This window comes from Anabrus simplex, chromosome 6 (genome assembly GCF_040414725.1).
Source record: "Anabrus simplex isolate iqAnaSimp1 chromosome 6, ASM4041472v1, whole genome shotgun sequence".
NCBI lineage: Eukaryota > Metazoa > Arthropoda > Insecta > Orthoptera > Tettigoniidae > Anabrus > Anabrus simplex.
In genome coordinates, this window is record NC_090270.1 from 334,467,192 (window position 1) to 334,491,914 (window position 24,723).

General features: G+C 41.2%; 1 protein-coding gene across 2 annotated transcripts in view; it reads right to left on the bottom strand.

The window, feature by feature from the left end:
- The window catches only part of LOC136875788 (transient receptor potential channel pyrexia), a 28,014-nt gene extending 3,713 nt beyond the window's left edge, over positions 1-24,301 (bottom strand). The window contains exons 1-3 of one of the 2 annotated variants that reach the window (XM_068228134.1): positions 24,292-24,301; positions 7,569-7,662; positions 5,216-5,387 (exon numbers count right to left, since the gene is read on the bottom strand). In XM_068228134.1, coding sequence (XP_068084235.1) covers positions 5,216-5,387; positions 7,569-7,662; positions 24,292-24,297 — 272 coding nt within the window. In that variant the 5' untranslated portion in view covers positions 24,298-24,301. Of the gene's footprint in view, positions 1-5,215; positions 5,388-7,568; positions 7,663-7,751; positions 8,195-24,291 lie in introns of those variants that run through there. The other variant, XM_067149387.2, reaches the window with a different exon arrangement.
- Positions 24,302-24,723: the final 422 nt, after the last annotated feature.

Genomic DNA, 24,723 nt, shown 5'->3' on the forward strand with positions numbered 1-24,723 from the left:
TTGCATGTTTCTGTGGTGGTTGGTAGTGTCGTAAGTTGTCTGAATATGAGAAGGAAAGTGTTGGGACAAACACAAACATGCAGTCCCCGGGTCAGAAGAATTCATCAGAGCCGATTAAAATCCCCGACCCGGCCGGGAATCGAACCCTGGACCCTCTGAACCGAAGGCCTCAATGCTGACCATTCAGCCAATGAGTCGGACAAACTGTTCATTATCCAGCACTTACAGTAAATGTGTAACAAAAGCACAATGTACTACAACTTTGAAACTTCAGAACAGCACTTCAGTTCCCAAGAATCACCGCGGACGGAACCTATGTTTATTGTCAGGCCTTGAGACTTGAGTTCGGCACTTGCGCAGCAGACCGCTTACCCCGCATGCACGCGACTTCTCGTCACACTACCGGAGTACAGTACGTGGAACTACGACGTACCATTGAGTCAATTCGGTTTTGAAGTGTCTAGCTAGCTGAAGTGGATAAGACATGTTTCGTTTACCCGAAAGGACGTGGGTTTGATTCCGCTCCAGGTAGTAGAAAAATTTAGAAACTAGATTTCCACTTCTGGAAAAGTCTACATTCAGGCTACACCAAAATGAGTATCAGGATAATCCTTGCGTCAAAGACATTTGGAGGGGCTGCCTAGCCGAGGAGGTAAAGGCGTGCTTGGTTCACCCGGAAGAACGTGGATTCGATTTCCCATCAGAAAGTCGAAAAATGTAAGAATCGAGATTTCCACTTCCGGAGGTGCGCATGGCCTTAAGGTTAATTCAGCCTACACCAAAAATGAGTAGCAGGTTAACTCCTGGGGGCAAAGGCGACCGGGCGTTCAAGTGCTGAGGTTATGGATATTAGAAGCTTCTCCTTCCACTCCTTCAAAGCCTGTTTGGAAATGACTTTGCTTGGGCTCTCAAAATCTATTTGATAGGCAAATTAAAATATGAGCTATAATTTCTCATTTCAATTGAAAGACAATCTTGCAGTTTTAATTGACTATTGAAATTCTGATCGTAACCACGGATCTCCAGTCCTACGTGGAATACAAAACTGGGGGGCCTAACGCTACATTTCGAAAATTCCGCATGCTTTGACACTGTATTATGTATTAGTGGCGATGGTAATGATTACTGTTTTAAGAGGAAGTGGACCTACAACTAGGTAACCATCCTCTATACAACACTAATCAGAGAAAACAATGGAAGGGATCCGACACTTGGGAAAAATTAAGAAAGACAAGGGCCACGAAGGGCGTGAAAATGAAAGACTCCCTAGCTGTCGGAAACCTAATAGCACTGGGGTGGGAAAAGAACAAGAGTTGACCAAGGGAGGTCCAATATGATAGATAAAAGCGAGGAGCCTGGCACAAGTAAGTGGAAGCAATGCCAGAACTCAGCTGAGGATCTCGTGGTCGTCAACCCACGCTCCCAAGTTAAGAACCTTAAAGCCCATTATGTATTAACTACTTCGGGGGGGAGGGGGTGCACTAGACGTTTTCTCGTGTCTTCTGACTGACGAATTCTAGGAACTGCAGAACCGCAAACCCGTGTTTATCTAATCCAGACTATATTCAAAAGGTTTATGATGATCAATGGTTTGACGCCACTAATGACGAAAGGATTACTTTCCACTATACATTATTATGGCACAAGTATTGGTCAGAGAGGAGTGACGGGACTATCGAATGAAAACTACCGAATTATTGGATAGTCGTCAACTACCGTCACAACCGATTATTTCTGTTTGCATTCGGATCGTAAATTCCAATTGTTTCCACTAGTCAGCGCTGAAATCGGCCTCCTTTTTCGTTATGGAGTGAAGTCAGAGTCATTGATTATAAATGAATAGATATCTGGCTCAAAGTTGTATAATGATAAATGCAATTTTATTATTGTGCACTTTATCAATATATAATCATGTTATAGTTTTTATAAATATTTTCCATATACTAACAATGATTGAACATTAACCTTAAATGAATGGAATTTTTTTAAAATTAATATATGCACTATTACTTGGTCCTAGGAAAATATGTTGTCTTTTCATTTAGTTTAGTTTGCTGTATTCACATTCTTTAATATGTGGTGTCATTACAATAAGGTGTAAACCTAACCTTCGTCTGAAATTAGCTAGCATTTGTTATTTTATGAACAGACGACCCTGCATTCATTAACTTGTGGTTAGAGACACAAAAGTGCATTTTATATAACATGAAAAATAATAACCACAATTACTTTAATCGGGATATTTAACTTATTTTATAGACCAACGTAGGTATTTCAGTTTCCAATCGCTTCAATGGAACATTGTGTAACGTTTGTTACTAGTCTCAATATGTCCACTTAAATCACTACCAACAAAAGAAACACGCTATAAAAATCGGCAGTATAATACAACAATCCACATTTCGGTAATACTAGCAAATTACTTTTTACTAGTGACTAGTACTACCACAGTACAAAACATGTATTACTAATTTATAACCGATTTCAAAACCAAATGAAAACTATCGAATGTTTTCATTCGATGGTCACGCGTCACAATCGGCAGTTTACCGATAGTTTAAAACTTTCGATATTCCCATCACTAAAGAGGAGTATTGTTGAAACTGCGCCGTTTAGCAAAACAATGGCGTCTGTGCGCTTCTTACTTACCTATTTATACATTTCTGAATTTTCGATTTAATGACAGTGCAGGCCCGAGTGAAAAGTTAAGAAAAGTAAGAAGTGTCCTGGCATACCTAAATAACCTATTTTAGTCCATTATACTATGTTACCGGTAGTTATTGTACGGTGTATTGTGAAAGTCTGTTCCATTTTAAATTGGTAATCTGTGCTTTCGATATAGTTAATAATAATAGAATTCAGTGGGTTTGTTCAAAAAGACAAAAGTCAATGTTTTCCGTTTTGCTTTACGTCCCACGTATGGTGGGTGTTAGCAAACACATTCGTAAACACTTCACACAGGTGAACATCAACCATGGCATTGGTGACTGCGTCTGTGATACACAACAAGTGTTTGTAAACATCATACATAACCAGTTCGTGGGCTCGAGATTCGTTCTACTACTATCACTTTCGTCCAGGTTTGTAACAAAAGGACGCTTACTCTTGTGTTCCAGTATATCGAACCCTCACCAGGATTCCTTGATTCAAGAACTGGAAAAAAATCCAAAGGAAAGCAGCTCGATTTGTTCTGGGCGATTTGCAACAAAAGAGTAGCGTTACAAATATGTTGCAAAGTTTGGGCAGGGAAGACTTGGGAGAAAGGAGACGTGCTGCTCGACTAAGTGGGATGTTCCGAGCTGGCAGTGGAGAGATGGCGTGGAATGACATCAGTAGACAAATAAGTTTGAGTGGTGTCTTTAAAAGTAGAAAAGATCACAATATGAACAAAAGTTGTCATTGAAGTGGACAAAGTGGGGCAAATATTCGTTTATAGGAAGGGAAGTTAGGGATTGGAATAAATTGCCAAGGGCGATGTTCAATAAATTTCCAATTTCTTTGCAATAATTTAAGAAAAGGCTAGGAAAACAACAGATAGGGAATCTGCGACTGGGCGACTGCCCTGAATGCAGATCAGTAGTGATTGACTGATTGTGTCTAGAGTGACTCACGGCATATAGGAGCAAGCCACGTGTTCTTACCTTATAACTATTGTGTGTTACAACGTACCATCACAGTACGTACAATATATCCGAAAAAAGAAAAATGCTCTTCATGTAAAAAATGAAAGTCCTCTGCCTGTTTCCAATTTTAACCGGGTCAGAAACAGAATGAATCCCCATCTAGCGGCGAGGACAGGAACTGTGCCGGCTGCCGAAGCCTGTCGTTCTCCTCTGGGGCAATGATTAATGACTGACAGATAAAATGAAATAATATTGGAGAGTGTTTCTGGAATGAAAGATGACAGGGAAAGCCGGAGTACCGGAGAAAAACCTGTCCCACCGCCGCTTTGTGCAGCACAAATCTCACATGGAGTGACCAGAATTTATATCATGGAACCCAGCGGTAAGAGACCGGCGCACTGCCGCCTGAACCACGGATGCCCTGCTCTTCACATAAGCCTTGCGAATATCATTCTCTGCTGTTCCGTATAATCGCGGTACAGCATTCCGCTTCACTCTTTATGTCACGAGTTAGAGTATTGGATGGTAATCTCGGAAACCTCTCAATCGATTTCAGTAATTCCTCGCCATTAGAAAGTTTACTTCTTTCAGATTATTATAGTCTATGCAAAATTATGCTAGCTTTTCGGGGGAGTAGGAAATTGTAAAAGGAGTAGAGCAAGTAGGAAATAAATGTGCACCTTGGGACCCTTAAAATAGGCCTAGCGGTCTGGAGTAGCGCATCTGCCTGTTACCTGGAGCCCCTGGTTCGATTCCTGACCATGCATGTTACTTCTGGACTGAGGGTTAGAACCGAGTTTACTCAACCTGTGGGATGAGAGCAAAGCGAGCAATCTTGTAGTTTTACGTGACTGTTGCTATCGTAACCACAGCCACGAGATCTCCAGGTATACGAAGAATCCGAACCATAGGGATGTGAATTTTCATTTCATTTACATCGAATGGGATTCGAACTACGGCCACAGTGGTACGAAGTGTCTGTGACACCAACTGAGGATCTGTTTGATACGAGAGGCAGCGGACCACGCCCCAAAGTCCAAGCAGTACCACTGAGGATGTCATCAAGCTAACCATATGACACTGCATTATCGGCAGGCAATAACGATGGGTAAAAATTAAACTGACAAGCCGATATCCCGAATGGGCTGTATCTACATTTACAGATTAGTTAGGTAAGGTTAATGTTTCCATCGGCCCCAGGTTCGATTCCCGGCCAGGTCAGGGATTTTTACCTAGACCTGAGGGCTGGTTCGAGGTCCACTCAGCCTACGTGATTAGAATTGAGGAGCTATCTGACGATGAGATAGCGGCCTCGGTCTAGAAAGCCAAGAATAACGGCCGAGGGGATTCGTCATACTGACCATACGACACCTCGTAATCTGCAGGCCTTCGGGCTGAGCAGAGATCGCTTGGCAGCCCAAGGCCCTTCAAGGGCTGTAGTGCCATGGTGGGGGGGGGGGTAATATTTCCGTCAGTTCTTTGACTCTAAAGTAGGTTTTACAGAAAACCAGATTTTCTCACATTTCTGTATACAGAAAGATGACACTAGGTCCTTGAATAATTCCCAAAATGAACGACTAAATAATTGTTACCTTTGCTTGATCGCCCGCACTCCTTGAAGGTTGGAATGTTGAGTTGCTACTTGGAGAGCTCCTTCCAAGTGATATGAGGAATACCGCGCTAAGCCATTTCCTTCTAGTAGTTTGGACATCAGGTCTGCATCGTGTTCGGCCGCCAACAATAGTAACAGCTCCTTCTCACTATCTGTAACACAATATCATATACTTGTCTAGATCAACTCAAATGCCGCCAGATCGTACACAGGGCAAGCGTGAAATTTCAGAGCAGATGACGCAACAAAAGCATAGCAGTGCAGCTGGTACAGTTTATGTTCGCAGCAACATTACTATGTCACACACTCCCAAACGATTTTTTTTATCAATTGCAGTCATAGAATAAGGAGATAGCCTAAAAGACGAAAGCTAGTATATGATATACTTAAGAATATGCGGCATTTAAATAACAATAATAATAACTAGTCTACCCGTGCTGTTCAGCAGAATTCCTTATAAGTAATTCAGGTTAGGTGTCTTTACATGAAATTGCTCCATACGTTGTCCAGGTACTTTTTTTAATATTTACTTTTGGAATTTATATTATCTCTTAGTTAAGGGTCCACTTCAACCCACTTCAGCAGGCCGCACTAGGATACAGCAGATATGGACAAGCGAAATGATCAAGTACCTCTACATACTTACTGTATAATGAACTAAAATGGAGAATGAACAAATACATCGCCTCGAAACAAAGATTTCCAGAACTTGCCACCAAAAGTGCACAGGCCCAGAATTTATCTGGTTTGAAAATTAGGAACCACGGAAAACCATCCTCAGGGCTGCCGACTGTGGCATTCGAACCCACCATCTAATGAATACAACCTGACAGCTACGCGAACCTAACCGCAGGCCAACTCGCTCGGTTTATTATTATTATTTTACAATTTGCATTAGGTCTCACCATCACAGATACGTCTTATGGCGACGATTTATTATTATTATTATTATGATAATTATTATAGCAACAATAGAAAGAAACTCATATTCTCTTTAGTGTGTGAAGCTGAACCATTATTCACAGAGTGTCCACATCCTCTCACTGTTGTGGTGAGAGCACTGGCCTCCCAGTTCAGGGCACGAAAAGTTAAGGGCGCAGGCTTGTGGCAAAAGAGAGCCACCAGCAGTCGATTTTTACAACGCTGGTTAGAGATGGGTAAGAGTAGTTCACCGGAAGGACTGGTGTCAGAACTGCTCAGTCCCTGAAAAGAATAGTTTTTGGGAGCAGTTCTTTTAGTTCCTACTCTGCTCCCTGAGTAACTTTGCTCGCAAGAGTTCCAGGCGGCGGGGCTGCTGACAATGGCCCGTAACCATCACGTGGGTATGTTATACTTACACCACAGCAGCCGAATGTACCTTTAAAAATTAACGATCATATTGTTTTAAAGGGGATAGCAATGAGCTTCGGTGATTCAATGTTATTAATATTTTGATTATGAAATTTGGGCAATGATTCCAAACCCCCTACATATCGCATAACATGCGTTTGAATTAGGCCTATTTTAGCTTTGAGTACTTTACATAATCACAAAAATGCAAAAAATTGTGTCGATACTTCCATAAATTTTGGCCAAGTTTTATGGTATCCCTACTGGTGTTTCGTATTGCAATCAATCTGCACAAGTAAATTTACATTTCACTAGAAAGTTCTCTCCACGCACTCCTGTAGATGAGTCCCGGGCCTACCCTCTGGTTAGTCTTACTCCAACTCATACTCCTAGTCCCATCACGTCCCGCTCAAATCGCATACAAGCCTCTCATTGGTCGGTTGGGATTAAAAGAACTACACCTCCATAGCTAGTCTCCCGACACGAAAATGTAAAATATTATGTCGACACTTACATAAATATACGCCAAGTTTTATAGTTTCGCAACTGGTATCACATAATACAATGAATCTATACAAGTAAATTTGCATTTCACTAATCACTGGCCAACCTTCTTTTCTGATTAGTCTTACTCCTACTCCAGTTCCACCATGTCCCGCTCATGTCGCATGCAAGCGTCCGTAGCTAGTCCTTTCTTGAAGAGTTACTCATCCCGAGAAGCAGTTCTTTAGGAGCAGTTCAGTCAGGAACGACACATCTCTAACGCTGGTCTAGATCCTTAGTTGTCTTGAAAGAAAGGTCGGCCTCCGAAGCGTAACGGTTACACCGTTAGATGCCATCCTCAAGGGCCGGGGTTCAATTCTCGGTACTCCCAGAGATTTAAGAACGGCAGGAAATCTGGTATGTTGTCAAAAGATGCATGCATCTCACCTCTACCGAGGGTATGTCTGAAAAGAGCTGTTCATGTTGAGAATCACTTACTCTACAGTATACAGATAACTTACCAGAAGTTTCACCCTGTTGTGTCCATTGTTGGAGTAAACGAAACGCATCTTGCTTGAGTCCATGCCGCACTGCAAAGCACAAACGGGAAAAGATCTGAAAATAAAAATCAGTATTTTTAGAATAATAACAAAGAGAATGAATTTCAATCGGAGCAGAAATATATGAATTTTTTACCCGCTTACCGAAACGTAAGGCCGATTCTACAGTGAGTTTCTCTCATGGGTTGGCTGGCAGGAGCGCCCAACCAATCTGCTTGCCGTTGACTCATCACTTTCCTACACAGCGCAGCGACAGCACGGGAATGCCCGCACTTCGCAGTTCAGGCCCGTGCTTAGAACGTGTATTAAGTGTTGATCTGTCCCTGCAGCTGTTCTCCAGTTGTGAAGTGTTACTTCGGGGTATAATTCTCATAATGTCTCCATATGTGTACACGGTAGTAGATATGGTATTTATGTACGATAATTATGTAAAAACAGAGTCTTGCAAGGAAGTTGCTACGCTATTTGTAACACAATTTCCAGGTATACGCCCTCCACATAGAGAGACCGTCCGAAAACTCGTAACTAAATTGAGAAAACCTGGTTCCTTACTCGATAAAAAGGGAAGTGTTAAAAAACGTGTACCTAACGACGAAAAAGTAAATGAAATCGCAGAAATATTAGAACATAATCCCTAAGACGACTTGGACAAGAATCCGGCCTTCGAAGAGCTCAGCTTGGCGGGCTTACAAGAAATGATAAAAAATAATGTGTGTGCAAGAAACCCTCACACGCTGGACGAACTGAAAGAACATATCCGGAGAGAAATGGCCTCAATTACGGAAGACGAACTTATGGGTGTGAAACGGAATTTCCTAAGACGATGCTAGAAATGTATGGATGCAGGAGAAGAACATTTCCAACATCTCCTGTCATAAGGTACGAGCTTACAGTATTTTCTTAATTCTTATTTGCTTAATTTTAATTGCTACCTCATGTCATGCACGGATTAAAGTGAGCGAAGTGCTATCCTTGTTCCTATGGCGCGGAGCGGGAAGTGATGAGTCAATGGGAGACAGATAAGCTGGGCGCGCCTGTCCGCCAACCGATAAAACTCACTGTACCATCTCTTTGTAAAGGTACAACTAACTCACCTATGAGCAAAAGCATGTTCGGAGACTCCGTATTTTATAAGCAATGACAGGTTAAAATGCACATTTATTTAGGCGAGTAGCAAATATCTTCTAGCCCGCACAGTGGTCCTGCAGTGAGATACACATAAATATTAGGGATACGGTCTATTATATTCCCAAAATTATATCCAACTCGCAAAACTTCGTGTCTGGCCGGGTGAGCCCTCTACAGATTACATAGAGAAGCATACAGCAAGCGACTCAACGCGAAGTGTTGGGCGGTGGGAAATAGCCTCACACCTTATGAGGGCCAACAGTTCTGCGTGGAGGAGCTTTCTTGGGAGGGCGATGATCCCTCAGACGAGGAAATGCCTCTGGAGCCCATCGGAGAGCTCAACACCCAAATTTAGGGTCAGATACAAGAGCGTCTGTTCTCCGACCTTTCAGATCTCATGGAGGGTTGGCTACAGCAAAAGCATGCGGTCATAAAATTTCCTCAGTACCAACAACAGACCTGACGGAAGTCTGGAAACTGTTCATGATCAATGCTGCCTTAGATAACTGTAGAGGGGGCTAGGCCCCACGTACTATTAGCCAGATAAGTATGTATTCTAACCTATTACCACTTGAAACTCTGGGCTCTTGGGATTTCCGTTCAACGAATTCCGGGTAACAATACCAGCGCTTTAGTTGAGGGACTCAGTAGGAAAAACTACTCATCCCAACTAGAGCACTTTTGGAGATAACTGGGCCGATGTTTTAAGGGGAAGATAATTGCGGATTGAAGGGTCTAGTCAAGGAAATAGTTCGGGAGAGGTATCGACGAGGAATCGTTATGAGTGGCTGCTGGCAGAACAGCGGAGAGAAGATGGGGAAACTGAAGTATTACAAAGAAGGTAGGAAAGTGGAACGTAGTGTATTGGATAGGAAGAGGGAACTGAAACAGGTTCGTAAGAGACAGAAAAGTGGGACGAGGAAGTAGGTTCTGCAGCCGTCTGGAAAGATGTGGGAAACCAGGAGTGGAGGGTTTCTAATTAATTAATTGGGTGGAATTGAGGCTCAGGGCTCAGGTCACGAGGTACTCTATTGCTTGGTGCGTGGAAAAATTGTGTGAAGAAAATGGAGCCAGGCTGGAGTGTTGTCCAGGGATTAGGTTAGGACAGAAGTCGAGTAAGGTAGAAGATGATGATGAGGACGATTAGGGTAATGAGAGGGTGGTAGATTTTCGCGTTGGTACCAACAGTGAAGGAAGGCAAACATAGTTGGGGATATCTGGGATCTGGTTATGGCAGTGCGGGAGTAGTTTAAGGAAACAGAGATTGTAGTTTGGGTCATGTAGCTGGCAGCTTGCATTCGGAAGGTAGTCGTTTCAAATCACACTGTTGCGAGCCCAGAATATGGTTTTCCGTTGTTTCCCACAGACACCTAATGGTGCTGTACCTTATTCAAGGCCACGGTTGCTTCTTTCCAACTCATAGCCCTTTTCTATAATATCGTTGCCATAAGAGTGCGTCGTAGAGAAAAATGGTAAAAAAGGAAGAAGTTATCCATGGCATACTGACTGGAGGGCGATCGGGGAGGTAAATATTTTTAATGGTATGTTTTAATGGAATGGAATTTTTACTGTTTTACTAGGCTAAAACTGATGTGGTAAGTGTGCTTACTGTGTCAGTTGAGAGTTTTGGATCTCAGAAGGGAAAATAGCGGTTTCCTTAATATTCTCTTCGATATCCTTGTAGTTAAAAATACTCACGCAGCATCCACTAAATATTCTCTTCGATATCCTTGTAGTTAAAAACACTCACCAAGCATCCAAGTCAACTTACGTGGTTTCGATATTACCAGATACTGTAACAGGAGTTGAAGCGTGGCTAAGAAGTGATATTATGAATGCATACATGTTGTCGTAGAAGCAGAATACATTCGGTAGAAGGGGGAGTGTCCGTAAAAGGTAGAGCTAGAATTTGTAAGCTGCGAAAAAGTTAGGGATGAGAAACATGCGATTGTAGGTGTAAGACCCATCTCCAAGGATAATAGACAAGTTGATTTTCCGGGGTGTACAGACCTGAAAGGGTAGACGCCAATGTGGAATTACTTGATAAAATATTCAGCTAGGTGGGGAATGTCACAGAAAGCACGTGATTGGAGCGGATGATCTCATATTACCAAATGTTAACTGGGAAGGTAATACAGTTGACCGAAATAATGACCAACAGAAAATAAATAGGCTAATCTGGGAAGAAAGGCTTAATCTGAAAGTGTTGTATCCAGCTGAAGGGAACTATATTCTAGACGTTGTGCTGATAAAACTATATGATCTGTTCTGTTGCGACAGAAAGGTTGTAAAAACAGGAATATTTTGAAGTGCCACATATTTTACCAGGGAGTCTCATGAGGGTGTTTTAAATATGTAATCATCATTGGTGCAAAATGGTAAATTAAAAATGTAACCAGCCTATCGAAGGGACGTAAAACATTTGTTGAAGAGTGTGCTGAGGAGTGTGAAAACAGATATACACCAATATAAGGATTGGTAAATACCCACTATATTATAATAGAGTAATAGATATATTAAGAAGAAGGCGCAGATTGTAAAAGAGTAATGATTGTAGAATTCAGGAGAGACTGAAGAATATTACTGGGAAATTGTATATAACAAAAGCTTCAGCTAAGGATAACGTGATGGCAAGCATTATTGACAGTCATATGAATTTTAATGACAAATGGAAGCGTATTTGTAGGTGCTTTAAGGCAGAAAGAGGTTCTAGAAAGAGCATTTCAGGAATTATTAATAAAAAAGATGAGCGTGTATGTCAGGATTTACAGAAGGAAAAAATCCTGTACTTACAGTAGTCATCAGAACGTTAAGTTAGTTGGACGGAAGGATCACGTCCAGGTGACTATTACTAACGCATTATTGATATTTACCTATGATAATAAACATATTTACAAAAGGATACAAAGTTTAACAGCTAGAAAAGCAGATGGAAATGATAAAATTTCTGGCAAAAGACAAAGACACCTCCGTACAGGCCATGAAGGCCCTTGGAGGAGTGGAAGGTAAAGGCTTCCACCATTGTTAACCGCGGCATGTGATGGGGTAGAATGGTTAGCTCTACGCCCGGCCGCCTTTGCCCCCAGGAATTAACCTGGTACTCATTTTTGGTGTAGGCTGAGTGAACCTCAGGGCCATATGCACCTCCGGAAGTGGAATTCTCGTTTCTTAAATTTTACGACTTCCTGACGGGGATTCGAACCGACATCCTTCCGGGCGAACCGAGCACGTCTTTACCGCCTCGGCCAGGCAGCCCCTATAAAATCTCCGGGGACATTCTAAATACAATGGGTTGTGTTATAATACCATACGTGAAGTGCTTATTTCATTACTGTTCTCATGAGGGACTAAAATAAATGAATGGAGATTTGCTATAGTAGCCATAGTGTACAAAGAGAATGATGATCATAAAACGGATAATTACATGTCATTCAACTTGAAGCCTGCTGCCATGAATACCTGGGAATCATTTCTGATTATGCAAGATAAATTTGCGAAATTAATAACTGGTTTGTTAGAAGGCAATTCGAGATTAGAAAGTGAGATTCACACATAGGATTCCTGCAAGATATAGCAGATATTTTAGATTTAGAATGTGAAATGGACAGTATCAAAATATTACCTGTTCAAGGATTTTCATATGATAGATTAGGGGAGTCTACTGACGAAAATCAGGGCTACTGGGCTAGGCAAATGTGTGTTTGAATGGATGGCTATATTTCTAGAATATAGAGATTTAGAGTATGTGAAGTGTTACATGATCCTATAGTGATTAAGAGTCCCATAGGTCAGTAATATTGGATCTTTATGTTTTCTTATATACGAATATATTTATAAATTGTATGGGTAAAGAACTTTAATCTCATATACGGCTATTTCCGGATGACGTTATTCTGTATAGAGTTGATGTTTCCGAGGTGTACAGACCAGAAAGGGTAGACGCTTCGACCAAGCTGTGAGGTGGACGGCAGACGATGTGTTAAGACAGTAAACGGCGTGAAAAGTCAGGTTGTAAGGGAAAAAGTCCTCTCAGTTTTAATGACTGTGTTTATGTGGTGAAAATACCTCCTAAGGTTCACTGTAATCCTGCACACGGTCATCGAACACTAGCACCTTCAGGCTTAATTCCATGCAAGTTATTCGTCCTAGTTCTTTCAGTTGGTGATTTTTCTCTCTTAATTTACTTGTAAGAGTTTGTAAAGTGTAATATATCATCATGAAATCGCATATTTTATTAGAGTAGAATATTTATAACGTTTGTTTACGCTCAAGTCGTAAAATGTGAATTACAATAGACAACTTTATATTTTTTTATTTTTTAGAATTTGCTTTACGTCGCACCGACTCAGGTAAGGACTTTTAACATATTAAGGAATGCACCTACGATGCTCGTGCCATCCTACGCTCGTTTCAAAGAAATGGTTATCTATCTTGAACAATTATTTGCTTATTTACCGTTTAGATTTGTGTGAGAGGTTTGCAATATCCGCCTATGTCATTTAGACAAGGAGTTAGCGCTTGTGGTGACAGATAGGAGATAACTCATCCTCCATAAAGATAAGAGTTGAAAGTGTCCGATGTAAAACTGATGTTATGGATTAATTACTCTGGCACAGCGTCAAGAGCCTTACGTGAAGGATGAAAAGTAAATAGCGGCCTTTTTACACCAAATGTTTTCTACAGAGGACTACTAGGGATCTCACTCAATGTTCAATGAAGAGAATTTTTTAAATAATAATTTTGAGTAATAAATGTATAATCAACCTGCAAAAAATGAAAACACATGGTTACAGTATTACTCATGAAAAAGAAACAACTCAATTAAAATAGAATTGCGTGTTTTGTTCTTGAAAGAACATGATCAGGTTTTATCAAATCACCCTCAGATATTTAGAAAAGTGTAAACACATGTATTTATTTCTGTTTAAATACTTAGGAATTTAAAATCTGGAACACATCTCAATGAAGTCGCCTTTCCTCTCTTTTCTCTCCATATATTTCTCTTTTTCTGCTAGCTTATAAATTTATTATTCAACATTACTTATTTAAAAAATAGAAAATCTTTGTCAATTTAGAGTTCTTGCCTCAATAAATAAATAAATAAATAAATAAATAAATAAATAAATAAATAAATAAATAAATAAATAAATAAATAAATAAATAAATCACAACGGATCTGCATTTAGCCCAGCTGAAAAATTCTCTACCTTTGGTTTTCCTAGTCACTTATTGCAAAAAATTTGGAAATTTATTGAACATCTCCCTTGGTAAGTTATTCCAATCCCTAACTCCTATAAACTAATATTTACCCCAATTTGTACTCTTAAATTCGAACTTTATCTTCAAATTGTGATATGTTCTACTTCTAAAAACACCACTTATACGTATTATTCTATTAATGTCATTCCACGTCATCTCTCTACTAACAACACGGAAAACTCCACTTAGTGGAGCAGCTCGTCTCCTTTCTCTCAAGTATTCCCAGCCCAAACTTTGTAACATTTTCGTAACGCTATTATTTTTTTCGTAAACCATCCAGAACCAATAGAGCTGCTCTTCGTTCGATGTTTTCCAGTTCTCGAATGAAGAAATCCTGGTTAGGGTCCCATACACTGGAACCATACTCTAGTTGGGGTCTTACCAGAGACTTATATGCTCTCTCCTTTTCATCCTTACAAAAAACCCTAAACAACCTCATAACCATGTGCAGAGATCTGTATCCTTATTTACAATTCCATTTATGTATCTACAGTAAAGCACAAGACTCGAAGAATTGTCTAAACCTGAAGTCAGAAGTGTACTCTAAGTACTTTGTTGAAGACTAAGTTGAATTCTCAAAAATATTTCTTGGCTCATCTTATCAACATAGTTTTTCGTCAGTGTTTCGGAAGGTCATTCTATTGTTTTTACACTGGCGACCCTTTCACAGTACACTTTGCTATTGTTATGCGAATCAAGTAATTCATTTTCAAACGCTACTGAGAAACTCGTGACCCGTTTCTTATCGACGCTACTTGAGGACATGTATTTGCATACTGCCAGACTAGCACCGTCTTATATCTACCACTCACAATGACCTAACCAAACTTGGATGAATTTCATTTTAACATGAAAGGATGTTTTGGCGTCATCATACTTTCTTTTCACATAACGGAAAGCTGAACTGAATTCAGCACTGTTGAAGATCGACTCAATTTCACTTTGTTTCAGAGGCTTTAGCGTTTATGTATGACGTGAATGTGGTCATCACGAATTTGTTCTTTGTTAGCACTAGAAAGGACAGAAGATTGATTTGCTTCTTCTTCATAGCAGTTATTTAAAGCTGATGATAAGTGAAGTTATATTATTATTTATTTTTTGTTGGTATATACATGTTGTTCTTGTTTGAGTCATCAGTAATAGAGGGGTTTGATGCAGCCCTCCATCCTACCCTGTGCTAATCTTTCCATTTCTACGTAGCTACTACATTCTACATTTGTTCTAATCTGCTTGTTACACTCGTAACTTGGTCTACCCCTACCGTTCTTACCGCATACACTTCCCTTAATAACTGACTGAACAAGTCCTCTCCCCCTGTGGGTGGGGGCGGCAGAATAACACCCACGGTGTCCTTTGTCTGTAGTAAGAGGCGACTAAAAGGGGCCTCAGGTGCTCTGAATTTCGGAGCGTGGGTTGGCGACCATGGGTCACTTAGCTGAGTCCTGACATTGCTTCCACTTACTTCTGCCAGGCTCCTTACTTTCATCTATCCTATCCGACCTCTCTTGGTCGAATTTTTGTTCTTTTTCGACGCCGACGCTATTAAGTTTGCGAGGGCTAGGGAGTCTTTCATTTTCACGCCTTCCGTGGCCATGTCTTCCTTTGGCCGATATCTTCACTTTTCGAAGTGTAGGATTCCTTCAATATTTTTCCTCTGATTAGTGTAATAATGAGGATAGTTGTACTTCCTCTTGAAACAATAATCACCACCACCACCACTGAACAAGTCCTGAGTGTCTCAAGATGTGTCCTATTATTCTAATCTCTTCTCGTCAAATTTAGCCACAACGATCTCCTCTCATCAATTCGCTTCACTATCTCATCATTCGTGATTCGATCTACCCATCTTACCATCAGCATTCTTTTGTGACATTACATATCAAAAGCTTGCAATCTCTTTCTTTCTGAGCTAGTTATCGTCCACGTTTAATTTAATTTTCAACCAATCAGAGCTTTCTTCCACTTATTTAATTATCCAATAAAAATCTGGAGGTGTGTCGGGTATTAGTCCAGATCTCTCTCGAGCCTTCCTCTCGGGTATAAAAGCTGGCAAATTTTCGAGCTACCTTGTCTTCTTGATGGTCGAGTGTACTGAGCGTGTGCTAATAGTGGAGGCGGGGGCGTTTCGCCCTTCATCGAGCAGTCCAGTGGAATATGGTAATGGCAGCCATGTACTAACTAGGTGATAGCCTCTGAAAGCTAACCCGAGGGGAAGGTTTCCTGTCCTTAAGAATGTAACTTTAATTTCTAATCTTCAATAATGTAAACTTCATCTTCCAATGTAAATTTCAAAACCAGCCTAAAAGCACTTAGCTGAAATCCGGGAATAGAGAGAGTGACAGCCCCTCGAGTTTCCTGTCAACTTGTATTTGAGGTGACGATGTTTTTGTAATCTTTTTCTATCTGTAGCCTTGTAACTTAAATTTTTTCCATCTAGTGTCCGGCTCAATGGCTAAATGGCTTGACAACAGGGGTCCCGGGTTTGATTCCTGTCGGGAATTTTAACCATAATTGGTCAATTTCGCTGACACGGGGGCTGGGTGTATGTGTCGTCTTCATCATCATTTCATCCTCATCACGACGCGCAGGTCGCCTACGGGTGTCAAATCGAAAGACCTGCATTTGGTAAGCCGAACATGTCCGCGGACACTCCCGGCACTAAAAGACATACGCCATTTCATTTTTTTAAAATCCATCTAGTCACCTCAGTAATATGGGATTAGACCCTGTAACGTCGGGCAGTGAGCCCCACTAGGGTTTCAAACTTCTAAGTGTCAGTGTCAAGGAGTGCAGGTGTCTGCTTCCGCATTATTTTGATTTTCGGGCCAGTAAATTTAACCGTTTTTTTCTCTTCCCACCAAGGCCCGGTAGAATGAGTATTCTATACTCCTGTAAAAAAACTTTTCTGTTAAGTGGGTAAACTGTTGATTGTTGAAGACAGTGATATCTGTTTGAACTATTAAATGTGTTTTTGTGCCTCGAGAGGACTGGAAACTGTAAATTTTCGGTGAGTAAAGATGCTCGGATTATAACTGTATTAGGTTCGGAATTCAGTCTCCTATTCTATTCATAGGGCTTGGATGCTCTTCCATTTTGGTAGATACAATCTCTAAATGAAATGGGGAGACCTGTCTCCTTAACTGTTGGGTGTATGGAGCAATTGTGTCTAAATAACGCTTCTAAATTGTATTCAACTACTGTACCTGAAATCTTGTACTGGCGCTGAGCGACTGGTTTTGTTAATATCTTTCATTAAGAGAAGGTGCCAAAGAAATATAACATTGATTTCAAAACTTTTAATTAATATTTTGATTGTAGTAGATAGACACGTTCATGCCCGCACCTTCTTTCACTTCTGTGATCCACGAGAACTCCGTAACAGTTAAGATTCTATGTAAAACTTGAAATTCCGTGGGTATGATCACGATTTCAGCTGTCAAATAAATTTGAGCTCTTTTATCTCATTTGCTTCTATATATACTATTCAAAATACAATTGCGTTTGGGTGAGGTGACGCTAATGTTTGTTTATCAGAGTGTGTAGAGGACAGCGGGGTGAGTAGCAGCCACGTCATTGAAACAAGTACATTCCCACATGACCCTCGTTTTTCCGAGAGGAGGAGTTGCATTTCGGACAAGAATTCGTGAGTATTGCAAATACAAAATCAATGAAGCGAATTCAGAATTCAATGTGTGTTTGGATTATTATTATTATTATTATTATTATTATTATTATTATTATTATTATTATTATTATTATTATTACATAAATATTGCAGTAGAAAGCAAACCATGTTCTCTTTAGTGCATTTATGCCATTATTCACGCAGAGTCAACCTCCTTCCACTGCCTTCTTTCACCTGGCGTGCCGAAAAGTCTGATGTCCCTGCTGGGCGAACGACGAGTTATGAGCACAGGTTGCGGCAAAACGAAAGCGAAAGCCACCAGTGCCCATTTTTGACAACGCTAGTCCATCACGTTGTACCATACGTCAGTGTTAAAGCCCTAAATACACAAAATTGGAGAATTTCTTGTTCTCTTCTTATGTGAAGAACAAACTAAAGGTCCCAGTCGTCATTTATTTCCCGTTATTTTTAAGGAGAAGTGTCAATTCGGCCAACTGAGAACTCGAAGAAGAATATTTAGGATGATTTCTATGCCAGTCGTGGAGGTAAAACACATGTAGCTCGATATGATGCATGTTTATTACCAGACAGCAGACTGGTTTGTGGAGTCCATGCCATAAGAGGCCCGTTCTCTCTTTCGCAGTTAATCTCAACTTTCCTTTCCTGTAATGCTTTTCATTATCCCTTCATATGTAGCCTGATCGACCAGTTTTGATTTCTACGTTGCCTTAAAAATCGCAAGTTCCTTTCACTAGTGTTCTGCGACAAGTATTTCATTTCAGATTCATGAACACACTTTTTTACCTCTAAAGTTTTCGGTCACGTTTAAAAATTCACCGACTTCGTTCTTTATGCTGTATACTCTACTAATGCGAAATACTGTCACTTACTCATCAGTCTTATCACGATAGCTCAGGCACCACCAAACCCATGAGGGTGAAATAGGAAATAGGGAAAGTCCTCTCATTTTAAATTACAGCATTGATCGGGTAAAAGTTCCTTATGGAGATGAGGTGTTAATATGAGGAAAGGTCTTGATTGTGGTAAACACATCAAACGGGATTGTAAACAAAGGATACTGATCTCTCCACATGGTTATGAGGGTATTTATAGGTTGTAGTAAGGATGTAAAGGAGAGGGCACGTACGTCTATGGTAAGACCCCAGTTAGAGTATGGTTCTAGAGTATGGGACCCTCACCAGGATTACTTGATTCGAGAACTGGAGAAAAATCAACGAAAAACAGCTTGATTTGTTCTGGGTGATTTCCGACAAAAGAGTAGCGATACGAAAATGATGCTAAGTTCAGGCTGAGAGAGAGGAGACGATCTGATCGACTAAATGGTATGTTCCGAGCTGTCAGGGAAGAGGTGGCGTGGAATGACATTAGTAGACGAATACATTTGTGTGGTCTTTTTAAAGTAGGAAAAGTGACAATATGAAGATAAAGTGTGAATTCAAGAGGACCAATTTGAGCAAATATTCGTTTATGAGAAGAGGAGTTATAGATTGGAACAATTTACCAAGGGAGATGTTCAATAAGTTTGCAAGTTCCTCGCAGTTATTTAAGTAAATACTAGTTAAACAACAGATAGGGAATCTGCCACCTGGTCGACTGCCCTAAAGGCAGATCAGTAATGATTTAATGATAATTGATAAGTTTATTGCGTACTATAGCTGCCTGCATGCCTTTCCTGTTTTATTTCCAGAAACTGTCCAATAATTTTAATTTTATTATTATTTCTTTATAACTTTTGTTCTTTTGAACAAATACTTGTTTTTCGCGGCTGGCTCTATTGCTAAATAGTCAGCGTAAGGGGCTTTGATTCTGAGGGTCTGACTTTGATCCCGTCTGGGCTGGGGATTTTAACTGCATTTGGTTAATTCCTCTGGCTTGGGGACTGAGTGTTTACGTTCGTCATTGCACGCACCCTTTCATTTATACATAACACCACAAAGACATGCAATAGTTAATTACCTCCCTCCACAGCAAGAACGGTACTCGGCCGCAAACGTGAAATAAAATCCACATGTAAAGCCGATTTCTAGTAATTGTGATTCCTATGTAAAAGACGGATGTACCACCGGGAAGGAAAACATGTCCTTGTTTTTCAGGTGCTAATTGTTGTGCATTATGTGCTACAAAAATTAGTTTCTTTACCCTAGAATTCTGTAAAACCTCACCATTGTCACCTCGAGGTAGAATTCCTGGATGAATCAGATCTGCAATTTTTTACTGGATTCCAAACTTAAGTAACATTGCACCGCCAAACCTACTAAGGCAAAGTTCTCTTCTGAGGGACTAACAGAAATCAGACTCACCTGCATATTCACAATGGTATCTCTGCGCTAAGGAGAAATTGTTAAAGATCTCCATGCCCCCATCCTACGTATAGAATTTATTTCTTTACTTTCCTTTACCCCAAGTATTTGGGGTCAACGTTAATGTGGATTAAGCCCAGTATTACGACTGGATGCCCTTCCCGACGACAGGTATTCACTGTTGCGTATTTCCGTGGCTGTTGGTAGTGTGTTTTGGTTGATGTAAAACGGACGATCACAGCAACTGACCTCTGAGTTAACCGGACGTAGCGAAAATCCCAGGCTCGGCTCGGAATTGAATCTGGGGTCATATGACCCGAAGGACACTACACTGAGAACTAATGAGCCGGACACCTTACTAAAATCACTGGAGGGAAACCAATTGAACATCAACAACGACATGTAGCTACCGACAGGGAATGAAAATGTTCTTCAAGAACGTACTAGTATAGACCCTGCTTATAATCATCACCACTCATCAATGATCTGCCCAGATGGCAGATTCCCTATCAGTTGTTTACCTGGCCTTTTCTTAAATATTTTCAACGAACATTTCCCTTGATAATGTATTCCAGTCCCTTACTCTTCGTCCTATAAATGAATATTTGCTCCTTTCTGACCTCTTGAATTCCAACTTTATCTTCATATTATGATCTTTCCTATTTTAAAAATCTGCGCTCAAGCTTATTCTTCTTCCAGGCCAACTCACCACCGGCAGCTCGAAACATACCATATAGTGGAGCATGTCGCCTTCTTACTCCCAAGTCTTCCCAACCCAAAGTTTGCAGTAACGCTATTCTTTTGTCAGAAATTACCTACAACAAATCCTGCTGCTTTCCTTTGAATTGTTTCCATTTCTTGTATCAAGTAGTCCTGGTGAAGGTCCCATACTCTAACTGTGGTCTTACCAGAGACTTACATATAAGCTGGCGCGGAACTACCACCCCACGTATGGAATACACTCAGCAGGGTTCACACCGGATCTGCACGAGAAACTTGTTCAAGTGAGGTAAAGTATTCTCACCCCAGTACGACTGCAAACCTAGGGCCTATCGATTTGCATGCTGCCAGAACAACTGTGCAGGGACTGGGCAGTCAAATGTTTTCTTTTAACATGGAAATGTTTTTAGGCTGGGGTTCATCAATTTCCTGACATCAACGGCAAGCACTGGAACATAAATCTAGCTCCTGATCGCTAGATACTATCAACACTATTCAGCTCTCGGTACATAACTTAGTACCGAACCCAGTACAGAGCTCCCAGCGAAGTTCCAACAGCCAACTGCCCGCCAAGAATCGGGGCAGTTACGCAGCACCTAATCGAAGAAAGCAATTTGTCAGGCTCTTAGTGAAGTGATCGTTCGGCTGTTGTCACGGCGAGATCCGAAACTGTACCTGGCCCGACGGTTACCCGCCAAGTAGCACAAAACCACGAACGCCGGTCTTCTTATTGAGTTTGACCGTTCCAGTGTTTTAACAACACCTAAGACAAAGCCCACCTGGTAAACTGAGTAGCCAGGACACCGACACTCCACTCACAATAAAACCCACCCACTACAGTCATGTCCACAGATTTTCGAAACCCCAACTTACCCTATCACAAATCCCTACAAATCCGCACCAACGCATCCGACACCAAATATTACCCCTTCATTATGCATACGAAGTGCAATCCATACCTCGACCGTCAACAACGACTACGAGTACAAGCACGCCACAAACTCAGATTCACAGCCATTCGCAATGCTATGTACTCGTAAAGCGAATTATAAAAAATAATTTATTTTTCAGTTCTCTTCAATTATATAATTTAGCACTCTCCTCTTCCATTAATGGAAATTATTAACAAGTTAAAATCTTAAATAAAATCATACATTTCAAGAAAAGCTAAATAAAAACTCCACAATAGGCTGAAACCACAACTGAGTGTCATATTTCCACTAGTAATCACATATAGAAATCATCGACGACAATAATAATAATAATAATAATAATAATAATAATAATAATAATAATAATAACAATGGCTTTACATCCCACTAACTTCTTACACGGTTCACGGAGATGCTGAGGTGTCGGAATTTTCTCCCACGGGAGTTCTTTCATGTGCCGGTGAATCTATCTACACGAGGCTGACATTTTTGAGCACCTTCAAGTATCACCGGACTGAGCCAGGCTCGAATCTGCCAACTTAGGCTAAGAAAGCCAACGTGTATACCGGAGATGACAATATTTGTGTACTTTACCCCAAAATCTTGCCAACGCTTTCAGGTTTGAAAAGAAACTCGTTCATTCGCTTCGTACGAGAGAGAATATTTTCAGTCGTTATGCAGAATCGTACCAAAGTCCTGGTCATTTACACACACGCACACACAAAAACAAATATAGTGCCCTCCTTCCAAACGTATGTTGTTAGAAGACTTAATATGAACAGTGAATTGATTTTGTGTTACTTAACTGCACCTGAACGCAGTCCTCTTTTATCACGTATTTCTCCTGCATTTATGCTTCTTGGGCTTTCTTATTTACTGGAGAGAAGCATCGCAAGTGTGCTGTAGTATCTGAGAATATTCACATGTAAGAATTTTAAACCATACCAATATCCACACAGTTTTAAAAGTCTCCTATTTACATTGATGAGCACAGCGGAGCGAGCGTTTGCTGTGATTTCATCATGCTCCGCTCGTGGCGCCACTGCTACCTCTAGTGTATTATTTACTAACTCTATGGTAAAGCCATTGTATTTATAACTTTGAGCGAAAAGCTCCCTCTCTCGTCTTCTAAGTGCAAGAACATATCCGTCATTCTATGCTTTTCCTGGTAGCGGAGAATATGTTCGAGCGATTCCTGGCGAGGTCTAGGATTTTAACAGCTTATGGTTAATCCTCTAGATGTCTATGTTTGTCTCAATACGATTCGCGGCATATTAACACTACCAACTGTAGCGCAATGGTTAGCACTATTTGTTGCCGTACTCGGGGCCTCGGATTCGATTTCCGATACTGACAGGTCTTTAAGAATGGCATGAGGTTTGGACAAAAATGAAAATGAAAATTCACAGCCTGTTTCCAGTCACTCGATCGCGTCAGGTATGGAATGAATGAATGAAGCCCGCGTCTAGCGGCGAGGATAGGAATATTGGCGACTGCCGAAGCCTGTCCGAGCGAGCGAGTTGGCCGTGCGGTTACAGGCGGGCAGCTGTGAGCTTGCATTCGGAGACAGTGGGTTCGAACCCCACCATAAGACCTATCTGTGTCGGTGCGAAGCAAATATCTTTTAAACAATCCGGAAAAAGTCGTCCCGCCTCCGACTTGTCCAGCACAAAACTCACATGGAGTGACCGGGATTTGAACCACAGAACAGCGGTGAGAGGCCGCTTGAGCTACGGAGGAGGACGTCTGGTATGTGGTTAAACGGGTACTTGCTGTGCCTGACAAGAGCTGCACCACCTCGGGACGAGCACACGAGTTTAGCCGGGCTGAGTGGCTCAGCCGGTTGAGGCGCTGCCCTTCTGACCCCAACTTGGCAGGTTCGATCCTGGCTCAGTCCGGTGGTATTTGTAGGTGCTCAAATACGTCAGCCTCATGACGGTAGATTTACTGGCATATAAAAGACTCCTGCGGGACAAAATTCCGGCACTCGGCGTCTCCGAAAACAGCAAAAAGTAGTTAGTGGGACCTAAAGCACATTAAATTAATTATCAACACTACCAGTTACCACAAACACACTAATAGTGAATAAATCCCTTTACATAGGTCCCCTTGTGTGTGAGGTGGGGGTGTAGAATAGCATACATGGTATCCCCTGCCTGTTGTAAGAGGTGACTAAAAGATGCTCCAGGGGCTGTTAACTTGGGAGCGTGGGTTGGCGACCATGGGGCTCTTAACTCCGTCCTGGCATTTCTTCCACTTACTTGTGCCAGGCTCCTTACTTGAATCTATTCTATCGGACCTCTCTTGGTCAACTCTTGTTCTTAACCGACACTGTATTAAAGAATTCGAGGCCTAGGGAGATCTTCGTTTTGACGCCCTCTGGTTTTTCCTTGCTCGATTCCTTCATGTTTTGAAGTGTCGGATCCCTTCCAGCTTTTCCCTCTGATTAGAGGTAGGGAGGATTGTTGCCCAGTTGTACTTCCTGGTAAAACAATAATTACCATCATCACTTTCATAGAGGGTTAGTGTCAGGAGGCGCACCCGCTCGTAAAACTGAGCCAAATGTATATCAATTGTGTAACCCAGGATAATTGGGAAGAATGACAAGAAGAAGAAGAAATATTGTACTTTAGTCATATGATACATAAATAAATACGTTCTATAAACTTACTGTATCCGGAGAGACAATAGCTGCTTACCTGCATTGGCTGCCTGTCGCCCATGACTGTACAACGCACTGAAGCCGCTGCGTGGAACACGTGACCACTTAGATAACAGATGAGAAAGTGTATCAGCTGTGCCTCCACAATGTGCCATTTAAGTCTGTATCTTGATATTATCTGGAGATTTAGTCATGTTGACGTAACACTGTACAGTAATTGATAGGAAACACCAAGCACTCACTCTTGGCATCGCATCACGAAGACGGACAGTCTCACATTCCAGTCACCCGCGCTCCCACCGTGGGACTCTCTGCTGAGTGAAGACTGGGAGGTGTACGGAGGGGACGAATGGCAGACTAGATTAGTTATTACTTATAAAAATATGTATTTATTTCTCCTTCTTCTTTCCGACGAGGCCTGCTAAGGACTACGTGCCATTTTCAATTCAATTCTTCATACTTTGTTGTT